This window comes from Chelonoidis abingdonii, chromosome 4, assembly GCF_003597395.2.
Source record: "Chelonoidis abingdonii isolate Lonesome George chromosome 4, CheloAbing_2.0, whole genome shotgun sequence".
NCBI lineage: Eukaryota > Metazoa > Chordata > Testudines > Testudinidae > Chelonoidis > Chelonoidis abingdonii.
This window is the reverse complement of record NC_133772.1, coordinates 10,356,589-10,382,469: the sequence shown is the minus strand read 5'-3', so window position 1 is coordinate 10,382,469 and position 25,881 is coordinate 10,356,589. Positions and strand designations below refer to the sequence as shown.

Here is a 25,881-nt window from a genome sequence, read left to right as displayed (position 1 = left end):
TCTGTGGAGTTGGGGCAGAAGGCTCCTGCCACAGGCTCCAAAATGCTGTGCAGATAATCTGCCAAGCTGGGCTGCAAGGCTAACCCCCAGCTACAGCGGAGACATGCCCTGACATTGTGGCCAGGCCGTGAACTGTGAAGTCAGTCAGAAAATAGACTCAAATGAGTCGAATTTTCAGTCTTGCTTTTCGGGGGGGGGGGGGGGTGTTAAAATGTGTCCCAAAAACTGAGTACTAAACTCACACATGGCACTAGTGTAACACCAACAGACCCCGGTCGTCATCGGGCAGGATTGAACTTAGGACCTCAGTGCCTGAGCCTGTATTGCATGAGTGAAAAGCCAATTGGCTGTTGGCTAAGGCTATACAGCAGACCCATTTTCTCTCTTTCTAAGCGGTCTTGGTGCCACTGGCTGGGACAGAACACCCTACCCAGACAGTGTGTGGGTTACACTATCACCTTCCATCACAGACTCACAAAGCACTTTGCACTATACAAACATCAACCTGCATAGCAGGAAGTGACAAGAGCTGGTCAGGAAAGAATTCCCTCTTCTCCTCAAAAAGGAGAGGGTTTTGATAAAAAAATGAAAACCCCAAATCTAACACATTTTCAGTTTAACACCCAAAAGTCTGGTTTTTTCCCCCAATGAAAACATGAACATTTGTCAAAAATAAAAGTTTGAAATGAAAAACTAACCATTCTTTTTGACAAAATTTCAACCCCCTCTAGTAAGTATTACCCTGTGTACTGAAGTGGGAATCAAAGCAGAGAAGTGAAGTAACTTCACCCAGAACTTGTCCAAGGTCTCACAGGAATCAGAGGACAGAACTGGAAACCCAGGAGTCCTGTCTCAGTTCTTCGCTCTTCCCACTAGACCATGCTGCATCCGCCACTAGAATCATAGACTTTAAGGTCAGAAGGGACCATCATGATCATCTAGTCTGGCCTCCTGCACATTGCAGGCCACAAAACCTCTCCCACTCCTGAAATAACCTCTGGCTGAGTTACTGAAGTCCTCAAATCATGGTTTAAAGATTTCAAGTTACAGAGAATTCACCATTTACACTAGTTTAAATCTGCAAGTTTAAACTAGTCCTAGCTAAACTCTGTCTCCATTTCAGATGCTGGGAGTCAGCCTGTCTGATTGACCCTTTACACTTGTGTTAATCCAGAGTAACTCCATTCATTTCCACCAGGACAAAGCTGAGCAGAGTCTTCCAAAGTGATCTTCAGTCACTCAGAGTCCTCTTACCTACCTGAACCATTGCTCTCTGCAATGAACAAACCTTTACATGGGGTTTTCAGAGCAGCAGCAGGACACAGTCCTTTTTCTTTTCTTCCTTTTTCTTTTTTGTGCAACCAGAGAAGCCTGGACTTCCAGGCTGTGTGGGGTAAGAGCAGCCATGCCAGTTCACTGGCAGCTGCACCAGCTTTGCAAAGGCCGTTAGCCCTGCAGAGGGCCTCACAACTGGAGTGAGACATTTCCACTTCTAACTAGGGGTTGACCAGGGCCACTTAACTGGACACTCAAGCCAGCTGTCTCCTGCCCAGCTGTCTGCCAGCCCAGCTGTCTACCAATGCCTTGGTACAGGTCCCAGGTCCAGTAGCTTCCTGCTGTGTATAAACCTTTGCTCCTAGTACTTGGCCTTTCCAGCCGTCATACAGGATAATTAAATCACAAGGGAAGGGAATTTGACACACGCTAGTGGGGAGAGCTCTCTGCATATCTGCCTCAAGGGAGTGCTGGCTGCGTGCTCCATCCAACTCAGAGTAACTCACCCCAGGGGAGACGGGCCAGGCACAGGGAGAGAGCAATCCCAGGAAATGCAGAGCCAAACAGTGAAGATGAGAGGGGGGTAGGGGGGATATCCGTGGCCTGTACCTGGCCTAGAGAACAGATTAGTGCATGGACGGAGGGTGGGATGGGGTGGGGAAGGAAGATCAGCAAAGCTGAGGGGATGTTTAATAGGAGAGTTCCAGCTATTTTAGGAGGTTGCTTCCAAATCTCCACCTCTCATACACTAGGAGCTGCCCTGAGGGTCTGGCTTTCCAGCCCATCTGGCTGATGGGCCAGTGCAGCCGGAAGGCTCTGGGCTAGGAGAGGCAGCTTGGAAATCACCCCAGGCATGCAGCGCTTTCCAAAGGAGCAGCAGAGAGCACAAGCCCAGGGCCAGCCCTAGTTGTGCATACAGCGCGCACAGGTAGAAGTGCGAGGACGGTCCCCAGGGCAGCAGGAAGGGCTAAGGTAGCAGTGACAGAAATGATTCAAGAACTGGGGAATAACACTGAGGAGAAAGTCACATCCATCCCCCCTGAAGGGCCCAGCCAGAGTGTCCCCTCCATGGGGCGACACCATGCCCAGCCTACTGTCTCAGGAGCGGCAGCCTGGAAAGCGTGTGCTGGTCCCGGCTCAGGGCCAGGGGAGCCTGTGCACATGGGCTGTTCATCAGATTCCACCCTCTGTAGCAGGGCCGGCTCTAGCGATTTCACCGCCCCAAGCACGGCAGGACGCCGCGAGGGGCGCTCTGCTGCTCGTTGGTCCTGTGGCTCCGGTGGACCTCCCGCAGGCGTTTCTGCGGAGGGTCCAATGGTCCCGCGGCTCTGGTGGAGCTGCCGCAGGTGTGTCTGCGGGAGGTCTACCGGAGCCGCGGGACCAGCGGACCATCCGCAGCCACGCCTGTGGCAGCTCCTCCAGAGCCGTCTGCCGCCCTCCCAGCAACCGGCAGAGTGCCTGGCCTGGAGCCAGCCCTGCTCTGTAGCCTGTTCCTCCCTAGGAACCCAAAGAGCATTAAACACATGAACCCCTGCAGCACCCGGGGGCCTGGTCCTTTCCCGCTGTACTGGTGGGGAGGTGGTGGCAGAACGAGTGCTGCGGCAGAGCTGAGAGCCCAGAAGTCCTCTAAACCCTGGACCTGCTATTTTATATGCCTTTGCCTGCAGACTCTCTCTGCTCCTCCCGCACACCAGCGGGCAAGGCACACAGGCAGGAGCATTCCAGCAGAACAGACAAGTCTGCGTTGCTGCCTTTGCTGGATACCAGAAATCACCAAGCACAAGTTAGAGCCACTCTACTACCACCACCCTCCCAGCGTTGCCTGCTTTTCTGGCCTGGCATGAGCAGTACAGAGTCCCCAAAGCCAGCCAGCTGAGTCTGGCCTGTCGTGCTGTGAAGCTGAGCAGCAGCACAGACCCTGATGCTAGGATGGGCATAGCCTGCAGCTCCAGAGGGGATTCAACAGTGCCAAATGTTTAGAAGCCTGGCGAGAATTCGCTGCTGAAACCAGCAGCACAGGGCTGGTATAGATACACACTTCCATCAGGTTCGTTAAACTGATACGAGTTCCTGCCAGGGCAGAAGTGGCTTCAACCATTCTAGCTTGAGCTAGCTTAGGCAAAGGCAAGATCAGCCATTTCTAAACCAGTTCACGTGTCAGAGAGAGGTGAAAGGGGGCCAGTTTGTGTCTAGACAACACCTGAATTGGATCCAAGGGAGAGGCCAGAAGAAGAAAGAGTTTACTCAGTGCATTGCCCCCAATTACCCAGAAACCAAAGGCCTGTCTGAATAAGACGTGCTCAGCAAGGCTGAAGCTCCCTGTCCCTCGGCAGCTCGGTTTCTCGGCTATGGCTAGACGACTCAGAGGGGCTGCTAGAGACCAAACTGGGGCCTCTTTCCCCTCAGAGACCTGATCTCAGCCAGGGCAGGTCTGAACTCGTCTGACACTAGAAGATGTGACCTCAGGGCCCAGACCCCCGCCACATCCTTCACCAGAAACCCGCAGGAGACGAAAGGCTCTCCATGGACACAGGCACTTGCACACAAAAGTGCCCCCAAAATGAGAATGTGATGAGGAAAACCAGAGCCCAAGAATTCCAGGAACTGTACAGACAAAGGGAAGAGCAAGCAGGTGCGGTCTGGGGCCTGAGCGACCCCTCAGCTCTCCCTGTGTTGTTTCAAGCATGCATTACTTGGTGTTTCCCTGCTGCTGTTTAGGGGGCTTAGCTGATACCATTTATGTCCATGCATGAAGAGGCCCTCATCTTATGGGAGCCAATTCCCCATTTCCCTGCGCCTGGTGCAGTCATTTAGGCCAGTGGAGTGAGTGTGGAATGCTACCGTGCCAACGTGGCAGTGGTTTCCACCCATGTTGCACTAGTCTAATCAGACTGAGGTGCAGGACCACAGGGAACTGGGCCCCAATGACTCCTGAGCACTAGCCAGTAGATGCCATGCTTGTGCTTTTATTTATGGGGCTATCACGGGATCAGGGACTTCAAGGCAGGTCACTTTGTATGGCCAGGCTCCACCATGTGGGCCAGCTCTCAGAGCAGCTCGGGGCAAAGCGTCTCTATTTTTGAACCCATCTGCCCTGTGAGTTCTGAGCCACAGGACACAAATGAAATAATGGTTCAAAGATGTGACCTGGTTGAAAATTCATACAGAAAATTGTGCTCTGCATTTCATAGAAAGACCCAGGGCTGTTGTGTAAGGATTCACGTCCTCTCTGGGCGAGGGAGCTGAATGCTAAGGCTGAAAGACAATTGGATCCATAGATCTATAAACTTACTGCTGTTGTCCCACAAGGCACAGTACGATCCCACCCAAGAACCTACCATGTAAAGACAGTAAATTAGGAGTTCATGCACTGCTAAAACAGCATGTGTTTAAACTCAGTCTCTCCAACATATATTGCAGCAGGGCCTAGTGGCCCCCCAATCCTGACCGAGTCCCATAATGTGAAGTGCTGTACAGAGAACAAAACAGGCAGGCCCTGGCCCAAAGACCTTACAGTCTAGGTAGCCAGTAGTTGGTTGCAGAGAGCCCCTGATAGCAATGCCCGGGACATCCCTCCAAAAACTGTATCAGGGGAACTAGATAAAAAGAACGAGATAAGTTCATGGAGGCCAGGTCCATCAATGGCTATTAGCCAGGATGGGCAGGGATGGTGTCCCTAGCCTCTGTTTGCCAGAAGCTGGGAATGGGCAACAGGGGATGGATCACTTGGTGATTCCCTGTTCTGTTCACTCCCTCTGGGGCACCTGGCATTGGCCACTGTTGGAAGACAGGATAATGGGACTAGATGGACCTTAGGTCTGACCCAGTATGGCCGTTCTGATATCACAATGGTGCATTTTCATTCACGGCGAGATTGAGCAGGACAGTGTAATGAACCCTTGCTTCCTTCCACAGGTTCCCTGGGGACGGCGGGTCGTGTGTGCAATAAGCTGTCCCGTGGGACCGACGGCTGTGAGGTCATGTGCTGTGGCCGGGGCTATGACACCACCCGTGTCACGCGTATCACCAAGTGTGAGTGCAAGTTCCATTGGTGCTGCGCCGTGCGCTGCAAGGAGTGCGAGGACATTGTTGACGTGCACACGTGTAAAGCACCGAAGCGAGCTGAGTGGTTAGACGAAACCTGAGGAGACAGGAACCAGAGAGGGAAAAACAAACTCACGCACGACCCGTGCCCCATGGGCCATGGCATTCCGGGAGCTGTAGTTCAGATGCATGGCTTTTATTTAACTAATTCTGCAAAGCACTAACGACAGGACTACATTTCCCAGGAGATACTGTGGACCCTTCCAACTGCTCAGCAAATCTATCTCCTTCCCTAGAAGGAGTCTGCAATCATTGCTTAAACTGTGAAGCTTCCTCTGCCCACTGTCGTCTTGCAAAAGGTCAGTGCAGCTGCTTACGAACTTGAGACGGATCATCAGAATGTGAGTGACTGATCCCTGCGTGTCCCTAAAGAATTTTGTTGCTATAAATTAAATTTCACCAGGAAAACAAAAAAAACCCCAAAACAACCGTCACCAGCCTAGAGCAAACGATGAAATCCTTGCAGAAAGCTCTCTCTCTTTGCTTTGTTTTTAGCGAGGCCCAAGGAAGGATGTTGCAAAGCCCTAAGGAAGCTCGATGGTCTCAAACAGACCCAGAACATTAATGCGTGGCTGCACTATAGACAGGAGCTGACAAGAGCAACTCTTTGTAAGTGGACTTTTCTTCACTTCTGAATGAAGATGACAGGCGGAGTTGCAAATTGTCACCCAAAATCTGATTAACTACTAAAGGAAAAAAAAAATCCATAGAGAGAGAGAGAAAGAGAGCGAAGAGTCAGTGAAGAGACCGGTAGGTTTTAAAGTAAACTAATATAACAGTGGCTCTTTGTAAAACTCATTTGTATGTTGTGTGTACTTCTTTATTATTTTAAGATAAAATTCATTATAAACCTATATCAGAAACCAACGCTCTTTGCTTTGTGCTTACTACACGTGTGACTTGGAGCAAGAGCTTCTCTTCACAGTCTCCAATACAGAAGCTGACCTGCTTCCCCACTCTGCTTAAAGTCGGTAGACTGGCAGATGGTGCAGTCTTCCCGTGAGATTTCCACCACAACCCCCTGAAATGATCATTCTTGGCTTTCCATGAAGATCATCAGCATGCCAGACTGTCATAGTATAATTCCTCAATCTGAACCTTAGAGTTCAAATATGAGGTACTAGCATAAATTCCTCTAAGCTTATTTACCAGCTCAGATCTGATAGCGCTGCCACCAGCCAGAATTCCAGTGTCTGGCACGCTCTGGTCTCCCCAAAACCTTCCCTGGGGGACCCCAAGACTCAGAGGCCCTTGAGTTCTCGACAACAAAGGGAAATAACCCACTTCCTTCCCCTCTTTACCTCCTCCAGATTGCTTCTCCCTGTACAATAGGATCACCGTGTTCAAGTCCTTGAAACACAAGCACAGAGAGGACATCACCTTCCCCCCCCTCCTGTTTCCCCCTCCCAGTCTTTCCCTGAGAGAGACCGTAATCCTGGCACAGAGATTCCTATCCCCTTGAGCCTCAACAGAAAAAAAATCCAACAATTTGTAAAAAGAAAGCTTTATATAAAAAAGAAAAGAAAAAGACATAAAAATTGGTCTTCTGTATCAATGGTACAATATGAACATTCATTGGCTTAAAAGGAAAAACAAAATAAATAAACAGCTTATTCCAAAAAAAGAAAATACAATTTAAAACATCCAGCAACTACACACATGTAAATACAAAAACATATAAAACCTATATTGTCTTAATACCTGTACTTACAACTGGAAACTGAAGATTAGAAAGCCTGAGATAGAGAGATCACTTTCAGAGCCGAGAGAGCAACAGAGACACAGGACAAAGGACACACACCCCAAAATTCCCTCCCTGAGCTTTGAAAAATCCGGTTTCCTGATTGGTCCTCTGGTCAGGTGTTTGGTTCCCTATTTTAATCCTTTACAGGTAAAAGAAACATTAACCCTTAGCTACCTGTTTATGACACAGACATGTCCCACCTGAACAGAACAGAACAATAGTTCAGGTGGAGCCTCCTGTCTCTACCGCTGGCTGCCTCATAGGCAGGCAGTTCTCTGTGTAAGCCACCTGACTGCACACTGCTAGACCAAGCGCTAGGTTAGCCTCCAGATCTTCCCTGAGTTGCTAAAACTTTATTATTGACTGAAATTGAAGTTGATAGACAAAAATACTTGTTACCACCCCACAACCACCACCCCTTGCCCCCCACCACCACAAGCCCTAAATAAGGCCTAGTCTACACATAGAAATTGCACCAACTACCTACGTTTCTGAATGAGGATAGTTCAATCAGCGCAGCCTTGGAGTGCAGACTCTTCGTTTGGTGTAAGGGAGCTTTACATTGATTTGTTAGGAAAGTCTTAAACCAGATCAGAGTGGCTAACAAGCAGGCTGTAACTAAACTGGTTCAGAAACTGACTTAGCTAACCTAATGCAATTTTTGCGTCTAGACTGGCCCATCATTTGTGGTGTCCAACTCTCAAGAGTATGCACTCTTGCCTGGACAGTATTGTGCCTTAGGAGTTAACTGTAATTTAGTGTGTCCGATCAGTGGCGGATTAACAAATTTGCTGCTCCTAGGCCCTCAAAAAATTGCCCCTGCCCCACCCCAGCTCACCTCCGCTCCCCCGCGGCAAGCCTGGGAGGGAGGAGGGAGAAGGGGAGTTGCGGCTCGCTCAGGGGATGGCAGCGGTGAAGCGAAAATGAGCTGGGGCGGGGAGCGGTTCCTGGCTCCCCCCCCGCCCCGGGTTACTCACCGCGCCTGTGGGCCCCAGCTCTCCTCTGCTCCGCCTCCTCCGAACGTGCCGCTACTCGCTTCTCCCTCCCTCCCAGTGCTTTTGCACGGCAAGCCTGGGAGGGAGGTGGAAGGAGGGAAGCGCAGCGCGCCCAGGGGAGAAAGCTGGCCAGGGATTTGGGGAAGGGACAGAGTTGGGGAGGGGTCGTGAGCAAATTTGCCACCCTAGGCCCTGGCCTTGTTGGCCTAGGCAATAATACGCTGCTGCGTCCGATGCACATTCCCCTCCCACCTGGTGGGTTTACAGTAGTGTATTTACTGGGGTACATATATAGTTAGTTTTTGTGTCATTTTGTACAAGTGCTTTAAAGGCAATATATGAAATGCCATGATACTGAATCAAATTGTTAAGGATGCCTCTAAACTCCGCTCTCCAAGTTTGCTTCCCTATATGCCCAGGACGAGTCATGCTTGTTTGATGGCTGAGTTAAGTGTCACTGGGTTTTCCATGATCAATCATCCTGCTGAAGGGCAGGTGAGTAAATGGTGTGCCTGAACCTGTACATTTTCATGCAAGTTTGCAACCTAAAGCAACTGGAATGATATCCAACCTCCCTGGAAACATGGCTCACTGAGTTCCATGGCAATGGACAATTCAACATTTACATTTTTTTCAGCTGAGAAAAAACATTGTGGGGGTCCTGCTTTCTGTACCTCTTTGTATTTCCAGCATGCCTAAGAGAGCTGGGAAAACTCTCTGATTAGCCTCCTCTAGCACTAGGCAGTTAGAGATGCAGCCAGCAGAAGGGGGGCAGGGAGTGATTAAAGCAAAGGGATTTTTTGATTGTTATTTTTACACCATGCCTGTGCCGCTTCACTGTTCAGAATAAAGCTCCTGCTCTGGACTGTGATTTTACCACTCTTTGCCTCGGGAGCTACTAGGCTGAAGTAGTGGGGGAACCAGCTTACCTAGACGCGTCCCAGGAATCTAAACCATTTGCTGGTGAGCAGAGCTGTGAATCCCTTCCTCTGCGTGGCAGGTTGGTATGGGCTGCCCAGCTGTGGAAGGGGCTCTGCATCTGCCCCTTGCTGAATCCTTTTCATATAGACAAGGTAATGAGCTGAAACTTTTAACTAGTCTTGCATGAAATGCAGTGGCAAAGGACTCGCCCCTCGGCCAGCCTAGAGGCCCAGAGCAGGGCCTGTGCAGCACTGGATGGGTTTGTGTGTGGACACAGACTAGAGGGGGCGTTTCATCAGCACTATGAGATGGTACATCCAGGCTGTGTCTGCAGCGCATTACCAGCCCCTGCTGAACTCCTGTGATGGATGAAATTGCTTTCACCGTGTGCGCCAGGTTTCCACTGCCCAAAAGGCTGGTGCCTCCAGGCACTGATGTGTCCTTTAGACAGACAGGACAAAGTCTTCTCTCACTCTTGCTTTATCAAGTCCAGATTTTAAACCTGCCTCTCCCAAAAGCCAGGCAGAGGTGCCTGAACAGCTTCGCTTTGCAATCTTCACTCACGCGTTTCATCCCAGTTAACAACAAGCCATTTTAGATGCAGTTCCCTACCTGACAGGCGCACAGCAGCAGCAGATTCAGGGGCACACAACAATGTACGCACTGTGCACTGGAGCAGAGGCATTCACTTCTGCAGAGCCATTGTCCTGGGATCCCCTTTTTACTGAACTCTGGGCCTCGCAGCCAGCAGAGAGGGAGCAGAGGCGGTTTCTCTTTTGAATGGTGCTCATATTAGGTGTTACAGGACTCATCAGCAACTCCCAGCCTCTCTCAGCTGATGCAAGGCTTTGGTTCAAGGTCAAGTCTGTTCATCTCAGAGGTTTTGGTGCCTCCCCTTGGGCTCTCCAAATCCCTCTGGGTTTCCAACATTATGCAATTTTCACAGCCATTTGTTTCCTCTCCAAAGGGTGTCAGAGGAATTCCTGCAGGTGAAGGGAAGGAGAAGGGTTTGTACTCCACCCATGGCATTTCAAACCTGCTGTAGCAGATGTGTTCACCAGTGCAAGGCCCAATCTACCAGGAAGAGCACCCCTCATTTATCTTCATTACAACCCCGCCTGCCATCAATGTAAGACAAACTAAAAAAGAATCTTTGCAAGAAATCTGCCTCCCCTCCCCCTGGGTAATGCACACTGAATGGGCCAGAAAGGACCCGAGTACCCTCAGAGCTGAAGAAACGTTTCTTTCTCCCTGCAGACCTTTCAGGAGTGCTCCTCTGGCAGAAATACGATGTTGGAGGTTTACAGGCCCACCTGAGGAATGATAGGACATGTGCTGCACCTTCATCATCGACTGCCATTAAAGCCTTGGGATATTTCTTCTCCCTGAACGTGGGTGTTCAATATTTTAAAGCAATGGAGAAAAAAGTCTTGAGCACCATCCAACAATGCTGGCAGCCTGCCTCAGCCACTGGGGTTTATTGGCTTTCCCTTCCTAGCTGCAAACCACACCAACTTTACAAGGTTAACCTTGGGAAAGCGTCATTTCACGGTGTGACAGCAGCTGAAGGGGCAAGTCTCTCAAGCGCTGGTAATTGTGGCCTTCCCCACCCCTGCATGATGGGGCATTAGAATGACACAGGGCAGTGGATTAAGGACGCCTGTTAGCAATCATTAAAGAAGCAACTAGAGGCCCCAAGTGAGATCAAGGCCCCATTATGCTGAAGGCTGCACATATCTAGTGTGAGACAGTCTCGGCCCCAAAGAATGTATAATCCTAAATAAACCACGCAGACCAAGGATGAGAAAAAGGAAATATTCTCCACTCTTCACAGATGGGGAACTGAGGCATACAGTGACTAAGTGACTTACCCAGGATCACACAGAGGTGTCTGTGGCAGAGTTAGGAACTGAAGCCAGATCTCCTGAGTCCCACTCCAGTGCATCACCAGACCACCCTCCCTTTCTGTGTAGTTTTTTAGGCATGCCGTAGAAGAGCAAGGAAAAACCACAGAAGTCCAAATAAATGCAAATGAGACAATCCATCACTACCAATGTGTGCTTCTCCTAGGGGCATTACTGGAGATAGATGAAGGGGAATGAGCTGCCAGAGGCAAAATAATCATTATTTCTATAGGACATTACAGACAAAAGTCTCAATTCTGGCTCCAGTAAGCTTACAATGCAGGGAGGTGGATTTTTATGCAAAATTAGGGAGTGACTTGTGTGCACAAGGGGCAGATAGGGGATGTGTCATTTCTCTGTTGGTGCTTACATCTGTTTAAACAGAGCAGGAGTGTGACCTCTGAGGGACTGGGAAAAGTCAGTCTGAGCTTTAACACACTCCCAGTAAGGCAATAACAAGTTCCAGATAATTTCAGATGAGCTGTGCTGGTTCTGTGGGAGGTGCTCACCGGGGGCGAGAGAAACTGAGCAGGCAGGTGTGTGAACCAGTGCTGGAATACATCTAGGAGATCACGGAGGTTGGGTGTTTGTGACTTGCACATAAGGCAGGAAATATTAAAGTTATCTTCTCCCTACAAAGGGGATCTTAGCATGTGACAGACATTCGTCAACCCGTACAGCACGGTGCAGGATTATTCCCGTCTTGCAGACAGCAAAACCAAAGCAGATGAGTTAAGGCCCAGATCTTCAGAAATGCAAGGCAGCACAACCCCAGCTGAAGCCTGTGAGAGCGGCAGGTGCTCAACACCTTTGAAAACTGGGCCTTGCATGGCTTGCTCAAGGCCTCAGAGGGAGTCCAAGCAGGACTGCATGCACATCTCACACCTAGCAATGTAGAGATGTGTTCTTTTTTTCCAACCATGCATGGGATAAGACACAGGGCAGGCAGTGATGCCTGACACTTCCCTGGGTTTGAGTGGGTTGCTGGCATTAACAGAGCTTGTATCAACAACGCTGAAACATGTCCAAAGTAGCACAGGCAAGGACAGTGGCCCAGTGGAGTTAGCAGAGGGCTCACTGCTGGCTCTGCAACCAACTTGCTGTGCAGCCTTGGAGAACTCCCTTTGCCTCTCCACCCGTCTGTGACCTCACTGTGAGACTGATAATGTTTGCCCATTGTTCTATCAGCAAAGAATTAGTAATTAAATATCTAGCAATTAGAAATAAGTTGGTTACATGGAACTACCTTCTCATGCTTAATGTGGAGACTTTCCATTTGCAAGTCTAATGAAATTCAGACCTCCCTTGTGCTCTGATACAAACAGGACCAACAAACTCCTCCTCCATTCACCACAAGCCTCCTTAGAAAGCAGATGTTTTCTATCTGTAAGAGCTTGCTAAGGCTGGAGTCTTGTCAGGGGATACTCAGTTCCACTCACTAACCTCTCAAGTGATCTGTGCTAAGTGTATGGAAAGCCCTCCATGGAAGATCATGTGCTAATCATCCTGAAATTCACCAAGGCCTGTCTGAACCAAAAGACAAGAAGCAGAATTAATTGCTTTATGGGTTTCTGAATGGATGGCTGTGAAGCTGAGATCTTGGACAGGACGCATAGTGGGGCTGGGTAAGAGGTAGGATGCAGTGCATAATTTGTGCTGGGGCTTGCCAAGACTGAGTCCTGACACCTCTGGGCCTGGCAGGTCACAGCCCCAGCACCACTGGGCTTGCTGCATCAGTTATGACTGTAAAAAAAGTGCTTGAGCCTGAGCACCGCTTTCATTACAAATGAAGCACCGGTTGGATATATCCTACACTTCCAAATGGACGTAAATTGAGTACAGGATTTTCCTCCTCAGAAGCCGTGCATGAGCAAGAGCCGGCACTGTGCCCTGACTACACAATGACCTGCTTTTCGGGGATCACATGGTGCTAGTTACAAGACATGGTTAAAGTCAGAAACAGGCACTTAAGGAGAGCCAGGGGTCTGCTCCAATGTGCCCCAGCCCCGAAAGTGCCTCCTTGCTTCCATTGACCCATCAACAACTTGTACACTTAGCCAACAGCCCATGCTGTGCACGTCTCCTGTGTGTGTGCATGGACACAAGGAGCTCTGCTGACATACACATGCCAGCAGCCACTAGCTGTCACCTTGAGAAGGGGTACGCACATGTGCTAGCCAAGCCGCCATGCTTCCCCACAGTGCCAAGCCCCAGGGTCAGATTTCTTGGGACATTAGTTGCATAACCAGTCATGACTCACGTGGGAGGACTGTTTTGTTACAGCCTCCAAGTCCATTATTACTGAACATGAGACACGGGAGGCTGCCCCAGAGAGCAATGGAGGAGGGGGAAGGGCTGGATTATGGCTCTGGAATCTCAGCTGATGACTCAGGACAACAGAATGCACTAGTCACAGAGTCTGTGGTATGACTGATGATAGCCTACAGCGGGATTACAGGGAAAATCTAGACAGCAGGGTGTTTCTGAGCCCAAGCTGTGGTTGCATAATTCAGAGGCTATCAAGAGCAGAGGAACACATTCCTGGACAAAGCTCCAGGGCTAGGGCCAGGAATTCACCAAACAAACAAGGAGCCAAAGAGGAAAGAGAAGAGACCCCCTACAGAGAGAGACATTAACCCCATGGAAACAGTCCATTGATACAATGAATGATGATAGAGACAATGTGTTACACAGCACCCTCAGTGCACTGGCTCAGACAGGGTTCCTTAGGGTATGGCTACACTTGAAGCGCTTTGAAGTGCAAGTGTGGTTGCAGCGCCAGCGCTGGGAGAGCTCTCCCAGCGCTGCACGTACTCCACATCCTCTACGGGTGTAGCTTGCAGCGCTGGGAGTGGTACTGTTTACACTGAGGCTTTACAGCGCTGTATCTTGCAGCGCTCAGGGGTGTGTTTTTTTCACACCCCTGAGCGCGAAAGTTGCAGCGCTGTAAAGCGCCAGTGTAGCCATGGCCTTAGATTTAAAGGCCGGACTGAAGGGGAAGTGCCTCAGAGCGAGAGGCAAAGCTCAGAAGAGACAGGCAGCACTAGAGACAGCAACACCCAGCTGCAAAGCAACAGGCAGCAGTGCACATGATGCCCTGACAGGGGAGGGAGGGAGGGAGGTTGGTGGCCAGAGGGGTGAAAAGGGGACAGGGAAACGGAGTGAATCAGTGGCAGGAGTTCAGGTAGAGTGAGACCGTAGAGGATTCAAGGTGAGAGTGGGTTTCTGGTGCCATTGTCTGTATAACCTCAGAGTGGAGGGTACAGGGGGGATTTTGTCCAATGGGCAGGAAGGCCGCTCACCCTACACTGCAACCTGGATAAAGAACAGTGGACGCCAGCTGTCCAAAGGCAGATGAGATGCCAGTTCATTCTTTTAAAGTGCAACATACATGGAAAGCTGGCACTACTCATAGGCTGCTGGGCAGGATTTTATACTGCACCTCTTCCTCACCCCTCTCTCTCTCTCTGCACCGTCAGGAGATGCACTGTCCTCTGTTCAGTCGGGAGAGGAAGCCCCTGCCTCTGCAGCCATTCCTATCCTGAAATCCTGGGAGTTATTCAACTCAGCTCCCACACCCAAGCACCAGATCCTAGCAAACTGGGGAGTGCTGCTTCTCTCCCCCAGCCCAGAAATGATAGGCTCAGTTAATTTATGCTCGTGAGAATCTGATAAGAGCATCCACCTCCTTCTGGGGAACTAGCTCACGTTTTAACCTCTTCAGTCTGCTGGTACTAGAGACCTGTGATCCAGCTGAAGCAGAGAGGCAGGCCCCTGCACTGCCCCCCACCCACTGACCCTTCTCCAGTTTGTATTTCTGGAGGTTTTCACCCATTGCTTCCCAGAAAGAAAAAGGACCTCAAAATGAGCATGTATTTAATAACTGGAAGACAAATAAGCTCCAGCTACTGCTGCAGAATTACACCACCAGAGAACAATTTGCTGCATTCCTCTGAAGCCCTGTAGGAACCCAATTGCCTGCTCTCAGCCAAAATAGGTACCAGACACCAAGTGCTCCGTAAGCAACCAGAGCCCCCAAAGTGCAAAAACGAAATAAGTAAAAAGCTTCACGTTCCATATAAACCAGCCGTTTGCACCTTGTTATTAATGGTTTTGCCTGTGACCCCTGAACCCTGCCTCGCTCAGAGTCAGGGATCTACGAGCCTTGGCACCTTCACAACAATTCCAAACTGAGGGGGGTGGGGAATAAATACATTGGATGCAATAAGTGGGAATTAGGCTGCAGCAAAACTGCCCCGGGAACCTCTTCCACTCAGCTGCCATGGCCAGGACACGGCTTTCGTTGTGCCAACATGACATTGGCACCATGCTTGCCCCCATGGCCTTGGTTAGCAGTGTCACTACACACACGCTGAGGGATAACAATGAAGTCCAGCGGCACATGCACCTGTCCCTTCTCAAAAGGTTTGCAGTGTTGAAAATAAATCACCAGGAATCCCAGTGCACCAAGGGCCTTCCCTCTTTGGTTTTTAAGCCTGAGGGAAGTGGTGATGTTGTCTCACACAGACCCTGCTACACTGAAACATATTGCAACCCGCAAAATGCCACATCAGTCGCAGCAGGGCAGCGAGTTGAAATCATTTTAATTACAGGATGTATTTGACAGATGTTGCAGAAGCAGGAAATGCTCAGACCTGTGCAAAGGGGACTAAGATATAGAGAGAATTTCTAGCAGAAACAGGTTTCTTTCTCTGAATCATTCATTTATCCAGGCCTCAGTTTAAGAGCATAAAAAAGGGTACAACACACAGGGATACTATGCTCCCTAGCAGAGTATGTTAAATGGGCCTAAGGGAATTGGTATCCTAGCCCACTGACTTCCAGGGGAATTTGGGACCTTAACTCCTGTAGGTTCCTTTGAAATCTCAGTCATGATAAAGTTATAGATAAGTTAGCAGGCGAAAGTCTATGTTGGCTCACGGGGTGATTCGTAAAGTCACATGTAAAAAGCCAAAAATGGCCAAGAACTTAAGAACTGGAGGACAACGGATTGCAAAACCCGGTGAACAACAAACCTAGCGATATTCAAAACAAAGAGCTCTCCGCCCTGCTTGCAGCTGTTTCCATCACTTCTCACTGACTCAGCAGACTGCTAGGCTTGAATGATGTTTGTGGCTGTTGTGCATGCTGCTTGTGTTGCTGTGTGGGTTTGTGCCGGTGGTAAACGATGGGGTGTGTGCTGCTGTGAGGAGCTAGGCGTGTTCGAGGTTATTGTGTTGCACTTTGTTTAAATATTCTTAAATGGAACATATGGTAACAATAGTTGATTGTTCTATCTCCCCTGAGCAGCCATCATTACCCACTTCTACAGAGGTACCTGTGCACGTCACTGGGGGATACAGGTAAATGGCATTGCTATGTATGGATCAGGTGCTGAAACATTGCGCACAAATGGCAAAGGAATGCTATGTAGGGCATGCATGGTTCCCCTAAGAAATGAAACAGAGCAGCTCTCTCATTAAGAATCACTGACAGCCTTGGAAGGCAAGCAGATTTTCATGACAGAGAAAGTTGCTAGCACTACTTTCAGCACAAGCCCATCCCCTTTCTGTTACTGTTATGTCAGGGGAGGACAGTGAGAGAAAGCAGCTCTTGGGATGATACATGGGAGGCAGTGCTTCATTTATAACCCCACACAAATGCTGGAAACTGTTCAACTTTAAAAAGCATTAGGTTCGTTACCTTCTGGGCCCCTGTGGGCCATGAAGTGAAATTACATGAGCACAACATGTCTATTAATCACAGCAATGATTCCATAGTGAGAAATAGCCCCACTGGCTTATATTCAACTGGAAGGAAAAGTTGAGAAAATTACCTACCGGTAGTTGGAGAACTCCAAAACTTTGTCAGTATCTTTCTGCAGATCTCCCCTCTTGACTCCTCCTAAATCAAATCAAGTATTTAACCTACTGCCTACAGCAAAGGCCCCATTAATGCAAATGTACAGTGAGAGATGAAAATGCTGTGCCATGGCTTCTACCTAAGGGGGTGTCTTTCTCTCAGCCACAATAATGGCATAAGAGATACTTAAGGATGGACATGCTAATGACCGGCTGCTTCACAGTACTTCAATGACAAATTAAGGAAGGAGTTGGCTAATCCATGCTCATTCTCCTGCATCAAGAGGGAATTACGGGGCAAATCTGAATGGTAGGGGAAACATCCCTTATGTTGCCTATTGAGACTGCATTGCCACTGTGTGGGATCAGATTTCAGACCCTGACCTTGCCCACCTGTTCCTTGGCTGGGACCTGAGACTGGACTGAGCGGCTGGTGGGTGGGGCTGCTTCCATACGATCAAAGGTTTGGTTAAATATGGACTTTACTTGCACTAGTTAGAAACTCCTCAGGAGCCTTGACTCCATCAAGCAGCATGAACACAGACGTGCTTAAAGAAAAGTGTCTGATCTTGATTTGTGTGTTGCCAAACAGTAATATGAGGACATGCAGCACCCAGCAGCTTCTTCCATTAGGGGCACAGAAGTTAGTCGTTCTGCATTTGGCTGGCAGTAACAAGAAAGAGCGTGTGAGAGTACTCTATCGGCCACCACAATCTGATTTATGTGCCCAGAGTGCAGTGAAAAGCATTCGAAGTTGCCGCACTCCTGAGACCTCTGTGAAATGGTTGAAATGTGAGGATACCAGCCGTGTACAGCCTTCCTGGGACTCCAGAAGTGAATGCAGATAAACGCTGATATTTATGAATAGACACCTCCCCCACCCAAAAGCAGACACCTTTACGTTTATGTCTGTTACATTTTTACGACTATCATACTTCAAGGGGCCAATGTGAGTGTGGTTTTGTTTCCTCAATAAGGAGTAACAGAAACCCAAGCACTGTAAGCATAAAACAGGCAATTTGCCCCTTGGATGTCTCATTTCAATTGTCCCAAGCCACGCTGCTGCCATCTACCTCCTTTGGGAGATTCTTTACATTACTGACCAATGGACATCTATGTAAGTGTGCTATCCCTCTCAGGAGTGCGCCACGTTTCAGTTTTCATACCTCAGAATCAGTGGATGCTAATACGTATCTTTGACCTACCTTTAGGAGTCCCTGCCTCACAAAATGACTCATTCAGGTACCTCAAGCATCTTGGTGGCACTTTAAAAGGTAATTCTTAAATCCTTTCACTTTGAAAACAAAAACAAAGGCAGAAGGTTTAGCATTTAACCTAGAACAATCTGAATACTGAATCCAGAAGCTTTTTCTAAGTTTGCACTTAGTTTCCTTGTGCAACATAAGCCTATGGGATATAACATAAGCAGACTGCTCATGCTGCTTACTGTCTAGTGTAACCTGTCTTAAACTGCCACTTAAAGGGTCAACAAATTCAGCTACTTACAAAAGGGGTCTTCTAATAAAGAGAGTGCAGAACTGTACTCAGTCCTTTAGGAATACTTAAACCAGGGAGGTTGGCTAGTGAAGGTATCACTATTTGCAGTTCAGGATGAAATGCCAACACTGAAAACATCTACCTGATTTATTGCGTTCTGAAATTTAGTACAGAGAAAGTAGTAGCCTCGACTTGTACATCTGGTTCAGGGAGCAAACAAGTTATTGTTCAACAAAAATGTTTTCTTAAATGATTACAGATCCTAAGGCCAAACAAGGGATTTGGTTACTTTAAGCACCATTAACAAGATAGAAAACAGTTTAAGTAATGCAGCTTATCTTCTTTTCGCTGCTCTAGCTGCCAGGTAAGTGCTCCATTGCCCAACGAGAGCTGGTGATAAAGTTCCTGAGAACATCGGGACTCATTACTGTGCAAAACACATTCCTGTCAAATTTGGGTCAGCTGATGCCAGAGACTGGATGGCATGAAGTGCTTAATCTTTTCCATAATGAAATTGAAGGGTGAAAGAAGCATCCCAAAGAACTAGAAGAAACAAAACAGAAAAAGTTTGTGCTTGAGTTAAAAAGCAGTGGGATATCTTGCATCACTGGAGTACGAATGGAGAAATCCCACATCTTTCTTCAGATCAAAAACAGGCTACATTATCCTTGCTGCTGTACTGCCACCATGAAGTAGAAATTTAATACTAATAGTGGTTTACACTTACACACACTTATCTCAATCTCAGTGCATGTCACAAAACATTAAACCTCAACACTTCTGTGACACAGGAGGTCTTATTCCCATTTTAGAGATGGGCAAACTGAGGCAGAGGTTAAGTGACTTGTTTGAAGTTGATGGGACAATGACAGAGCCGGGGATAAAACCTAGCAGATCCCAGCCTCCAGTCCTTTGCTCTAATTGCACCTTAATGTTCGCTTGTATGACACTCAGCCACAGTATAGCCCCAACAAGGAATGTGATAACACTGTACAGCATGTGTGCACATAAACTCATCCAAGATTAACTATCACTTTAAAAAAATTATCCTATATTGGAGGGTCTGACAAATCTACAAAAATCAAGAGAACTCAGAGGAGGAGCTGAAACTCAATTTAACTCACCCCATGGTGCTTAGATCACGGGTCGGCAACCTTTCAGAAGTGCTGTGCTGAGTCTTCATTTATTCACTCTAATTTAAGGTTTTGCGTGCCAGTAATACATTTTAACCTTTTTAGAAGGTCTCTTTCTAGAAGTCTATAGTATATAACTAAACTATTGTTGTATGTAAAGTGAATAAGGTTTCAAAATGTTTAAGAAGCTTCATTTAAAATTAAATTAAAATGCACAGCCCCCCGGACTGGTAGCCAGGACCCAGGCAGTGTGAGTGCCACTGAAAATCAGCTCGCGTGCTGCCTGTGCCATAGGTTGCCTATCATCTGGATGCCAGAACTCTGGGGGAACTTGCACCCCAAAAGAGCCACAACACCTAGGCACAACAGAATGATTTAGGAAGGAGTTTCTCTTTGCTCGGAATCTTTCTGCTGCTTCATTAAGTTCTACCCCCTTGATGTTGATCAGGGAGGCTGGGAGAGGAATGCGATACATTTCCTTAGTTTTCTAGGCAAGAAATGCTTAGACCATCGATTCAATAGTATAAATACAATCTAATAAATAGACAGTGCTCACAGATATAGTTCATATTCTATAAACCACTAAGACTTTTTTCCCCATTTAATGCAGCATCTTCACATTAAAGCCATGAATTAAGATGTAGATTAGCAACGCAAGAAACCTTTGTCCTTGGCATCGACACACACAGCTTGTGACAGGAAACATTAGGATTTTTTTATATGAAGTGTAGAACTATTATCATTACATATTGGCAGGGAACTGCACATCTTCAAACTATGCACATTTTCTCTTAGATAAGCAAAAGCCTCAAGTGTTTATAAATATGAAAAGTTCAGCAGCTGGGTAAAAAGTTAATTCTCCAATTTCACTTAATGAGCCTTCAGAAAATGGTAGGAGATTTGTTCATAGAGTAAAGCAGATTGTCACAAAAACACAGGACATGCCACACTGGATCAGAGCAATGGTCCAGTGTCCTGCTTCCAACAGCGGAAGTACCAGCTGCTTTGGAGACAGCAGCAACTAATCCTCCAGCAGGCAGCTCTGGAATAACCTGTCCACAGAGAAAGTTTCTTCCTAATCCCATCAGAGACTGGCTAGGTGATATATTTAAAACAAATCCCCAAAGACCCTTTCTTTGTTTTGGGGAAGTCTTTTTCTTTCTTACATTATTGAGCAATTATTTTATTACAAGCTCTGCAAGGCAGGGGCTGCCTTACAATGGGTTTGTGCCATACTCAGCATAGTGGGGCTGTGTTCTGTCTGGAGACTCTGGACATTACTGTTATATTGCCAAACACATATGAGAAACTAATAGGGGCAAATTCCAGCAGGATATCCTGGAATATAGTTAATATGATAAAGTAGGATAAATTAAAATGACAGACATCCAGATAAGATGCTTTACCTTGAAAACAAAATAATTTACCTTGAATAAAATCACTATCTGATACAGATTGATGGCAGCTATTGTAGAACTCTGGAGTATGTGTTGGCTTGGCACAATTCAATTTCAATTTTTTAACATTTCAATGGAGAATACTGATGTTTATTGTAAAACACTGTTTTTGTCTATTCACAATTTCACAGTTGCAGGAAATTATGGGAGGTCAGACAATTATTTAATGACAGCAGCCACTGAGATTCAAAACGTTAAAGGTTTATAACCATAAAACACAAATTATCAACATCATGTCAAAATATACCAAATAAATACCCTTAAATCAAACTTAGAAGTTTTCAAGCAGCATTTTTCTTACATTACCTATCTGAAATGTTGATTATTGATAGAAATATTTTTTGTTGGTTTGTGTGTGTACAATGAAATCGATGTGTACTGATGTTTACTAACAAAAACCTTATCCCATTCCAAGCCTAAGTATATGTAAGACTGCACACATTAAAGAGTTGGGAAACTTTGCTTGTACAAGTGCATTCATACTTTTGAAGGCCCAATTATCAGACTTTAAAGCCAGAAGGGATCATGATAATCATCTAGTCTGAGCTCCTGTACACTGCAGGCAACAGAACCCTGCTTCTGAAATAGGCCCTTAGGCTCTGGCTGACTTACCGAAGTCTTCAATTGAGATGTAAAAGCTTCGAGTTACAGAGGCCACGTCTACAGTATGGGATAATATCGAATTAGCTAAAATCGGTTTTATAAAACTGATATTATAAATTCGATTTCATGCGGCCACACTAGGCACAGTAATTCAGCGTTGTGCATCCATGGTCCGAGGTTAACGTCGATTTCTGAAGCGTTGCATTGTGGGTAGCTCTTCCGTAGCTATCCCATAGTTCCCGCAGTCTCCCCTGCTCCCCGCCCTTGGGAATTCTGGGTTAGAGTCAATGTATTGTCGCGTCGTAGTTCTAGGTAAATTCGTTCAAGTCATTCCTTCCTCCGGGAAAACATCAGCTGACAATCCTTTCGCGCTTGTTTTTCCTGGATTGCCCTGAGCAGATGCCATAAGCACGTTCACCTTTTTTTTTTCCGACACGTAATGTGTAACTGGATGCCGCGGACAGAGAGGCGATACTCCAGCGCAACCAGAGCAGCATTCACTTGCTTTGCAATGATAGCGAGATGCGTTACCGCGTCAATCTGTACCGTCGACTTGCGGAGAAACTGGCAATGAGATGATGGTTATCTCTCCCTCCTCTGTCACTGATCCGCTGCTATCATGAGTTCCCCTGCTGAAACTCGGCCGGATTGGCGCAACGCAAAAGGCAAATTGGGATTGACTCACTCTGGACTGAGTCAATCCTCCCTTATGGTTTCTAAAAATAGAGTCATAGTCCCACTAGAATAAGGGGCAAGTGTATTAGAGGCACGAAGTGTAATCAGAGCAACAGTCTTGCATCCGTTGTCAGTATTCACAGGGGTGCCCTTCAAATCAACCCCACCTTTGCTCACCGCTCCCCCCAACCTTCCTGGCCTTACCATGGCCAGTGTCACACCCCCCATTTGTGTCATGAAGTTATAAAGAATGCAGGAATACAGAAACAGAGACTTGTTAGTGAGATAAAATGAGGGAGAAGCAGCTCCCGCGGCTATGACAGTCAGGCAGTACAGAATCTTTTCTAATACAGCAGGAAAGGAGGGAGCCTGATGAAGCTCAGCCCCCAGTTGCTATGATGAAGACGGTTACCAGCCGTTCTGTACCAGTCCACTGGGAGTAACTGGGAAGTCATTCCATGTATTACCAGGTGCCCCCCGGCCCAGCCTCACCTAAGCGCAGCAAGGAGCACTCACGGGCTGATGGCGACGACGGATATACCAGTCATATTGTACCGTCTACCCTGGGGAGGAGGAGCAGGAGCAGATACTGCTCTACACTGCTTCGGTAGCATCGCGTCTAACCAGCCAGCATTCAGTAACACATAGGGTGAACATTGAAGAAGTCAAACGAAATGATTTCTTTCCCTTTCTTTCACATGGTTGGGGGGGGGGAACTGAGGAGCTATTCCCTGAACCCACGCCAGACACTGTGTTTGAACCTACAGACATTGGAGCTCAGCCAAGAATGCAAAATTTACTTTTCAGAGACTGCTGTGGACTGTGGGATAGCTGGAGTCCTCAGTACCCCCTCCCATCCATGCAGCGTTCCATTTGAGTCTCTGGCTTCCCGTTACGCTTGTCACGCACGCTGTGTATCCTGGGGATTTTTTTTCAAACGCTTTGGCATTTCGTGTTCTGTAACGGAGCTCTGATACAACAGATTTGTCTCCCATACAGCGATCAGATCTAGTATCTCCCGTACGGTCCATGCTGGAGCTCTTTTTGGATTTGAGACTGCATCGCCAGCCGTGGCTGATACAAGCTCCACCTGGGCAAACAGGAAATGTAATTCCAAACGTCGCGGGCGGGGCTTTTCCTGTTTACCTGCCCGCTGCATCCGAGTTCAGATTGCTGTCCAGAGCGGTCAGTGGTGCACTGTGGGATACCGCCCGGAGGCCAATAACGTCGATTTCCGTCCACACTAACCGTAATCCGATATGTTAATATCGAATTTAGCGCTACTCCTCTCGTCAGGGTGGAGTACAGGAATCGATTTAAAGAGCCCTTTATATCGATATAAAGGGTGTTGCAGTGTGGACGGGTACAGCGTTAAATCGATTTAAACGCGTAGTGTAGAACAGGCCAGAGAATCCACCATTTCACTTTCATTCATACCAGCATGTGACCCATGCCTCATGCTGCAGAGGAAGGTGAAAGCCCTCCAGTGTCTCTGCCAATCTGACCTCAGGGAAAATTCCTTCTCAGTCCTAAATATGGCGATCAGTTAGATCCTAAGCATGTCGGCAAGACACTAAATTCAAGCACTAAACTTTGAAAATATGTAAATCAGGACTACTCAACTCAATTTAAAAAAGTATTAACATTTGGGCTTTTCTGAAGCATATAATTAACAATACAGAGTCAAACAGCTGAAAACAATGGTTTGATTAAAATAATCTACTCAATGAATTACGATATAAGAAACGACATTAGAGTTTACATTCACCTAGAGCTTAATAATGAAAAATCCAGGTATTACAAATACCATTCTACTGCACCCACCAAGTGCACACTTGTGTGTCTTGGATTTCCTATAAACCCATCCTTGGCATCATACTTCATTATGATCAAACCATTCAAAATTTCCATTATAGAAAAAATCCTGAACTATGTAATAAAAACAAATGCATAAAAGTATTATGATTTACCTGGAATTAGGATTTTTCCATTTCAAAGGGATAAATTTAAGGCCTTTAGATCTTTAAGAAGGTATAAAAATAAGACAAGTAATATTCACAGTATAGTGACACACTTATGCTTAGGAATAAAGAAATTTTAACCACTTGGAGTATGAATAAAGTTTATAGTGATAATCCTGTTTTTTTAAATACCAGAAAACCAGTAGTTATATGCTTTGTATCCCTGATATTAACTTTAGTAGGCTGCTGTAGAGCTGACAAGTTTTATGTTGCTCACTACAAAAAACAAAACAAAAACACATTTCTACCTTGCTGCTATCAAAACTAAAACACTACTATGTGGCAAAACCAAGCCTTTTCCCCTACAGGTCCCTCGGCAGCTCTCTGCCACTTCACAACCTACATTTTTCAAAAGGGACATCTCCAAATTCAGGATGTACGAATCAAGTTAAATTAGATTAAAAGTGAGGGCATGAAAATTAAAATATATTCAAGCAGACCTCAACATCTCTTTTTAAACTGATGCAATTGGGTGCCAGTTTTCTAGGTGTGAGTTCCAATTACATACAAATATATGGCATTCTTGCTAGCATCTGACAGACCACCCAAATTTATGTGAGGCACTGCCTTCTCGCTGAAATTTAAGGAAATCTGACCGTATTTCTGATTCAATTGGTACCTGAAGATACCAAGTTGTGTCTTAGCTAGGCAGACATTCTACTGTTTGCCTCTTCACTAGCTAGAACATTGGAGTGCACCAAAATTAGCATTTTCCTTACATTTCAATGCAAGAAAAATCATAGAAAACAGTAAGAGTTTATTATTAATTACATACGTTCTTAAAGTCTCAGAACCCCACTTTACTGATGGGGAAAATGAGACCATTTTGAAGGGACTGTCCTAGGGTCAAAGAGCAAAGCTGTGGCAGAGTCAGGATTCAAAGGCAGGTTTTCAGACTCCCAGTTTACGCTCTAACCACTAAAAGAACAGGAGTACTTGTGGCACTTTAGAGACTAACAAATTTATTTGAGCATAAGCTTTCGTGGGCTACAGCCCACTTCTTCGGATGCACAGAATGGAACATATATTGAAGAGATATATATGTTCCATTCTGTGCATGTGAAGAAGTGGGCTGTAGCCCACGAAAGCTTATGCTCAAACAAATGTGTTACTCTATGGTACCACAAGTACTCGTGTTCTTTTTGCAGATACAGACTAACATGGCTGCTACTCTCTAACCACTAGGAATTCTACCTCAAAAGGAAGCTTTTCTACATACTGGATATGGATAACTAGTTGCAGTCAATATGAAGCACCTGTTCTGAATGGCGCTTTCAGAACTATTATTGCACCCAGTCAGGGAAAAGAACACATCCAGGGATAATGCAAGTCAGGACAACCATTTCTGTACTTTCTGTGGAGGTTGTCTGTTGGGATCCTGCTGGGAGAGGCACAGAGGCATGCACACTTCTCATCCATCTTTTCAATTGAATAGGGACTAGAAAACCATCCCTTCCCGTGAAAAATAAGTGCAATTTAAAGCACTGCCCAATGAACAAGCCAGGCTAGTGCTTTTGCCCACATTCACCAGCATTACACTTGACATGCAAATTGCCTGTTATGCAAAGTGAACGTAATGCACACAGATTTTTTTTTTTTGGTTGAACAAACTCGGCTGAGAGAACTTCCCGAAGCGAGTCTTTGTTAGTATAACATTTGACCTTGTATCTCTTTGGAAATCATACAACTTT

At 46.8% G+C, this 25,881-nt stretch overlaps 2 protein-coding genes across 6 annotated transcripts in view; one reads left to right on the top strand and one right to left on the bottom strand.

The window, feature by feature from the left end:
• Positions 1-6,437, top strand: part of WNT2B (Wnt family member 2B) — a 47,024-nt gene extending 40,587 nt beyond the window's left edge. Inside the window, exon 5 of the mRNA XM_032802460.2 lies at positions 5,191-6,437. Within this exon, the coding sequence (XP_032658351.1) occupies positions 5,191-5,420 (230 nt within the window). The 3' untranslated portion in view covers positions 5,421-6,437. The remainder of the gene's footprint in view (positions 1-5,190) is intronic.
• The window catches only part of ST7L (suppression of tumorigenicity 7 like), a 60,455-nt gene that overhangs the window by 2,838 nt on the left and 31,736 nt on the right, over positions 1-25,881 (bottom strand). Inside the window, exon 12 of one of the 5 annotated variants that reach the window (XM_075064823.1) lies at positions 18,016-18,098. The exons of 2 other annotated variants lie outside the window; for them this stretch is intronic. In XM_075064823.1, coding sequence (XP_074920924.1) covers positions 18,096-18,098 — 3 coding nt within the window. In that variant the 3' untranslated portion in view covers positions 18,016-18,095. Of the gene's footprint in view, positions 1-18,015; positions 18,099-18,439; positions 18,845-25,881 lie in introns of those variants that run through there. 2 more of the 5 variants (XM_032802447.2, XM_075064825.1) reach the window with 2 other exon arrangements.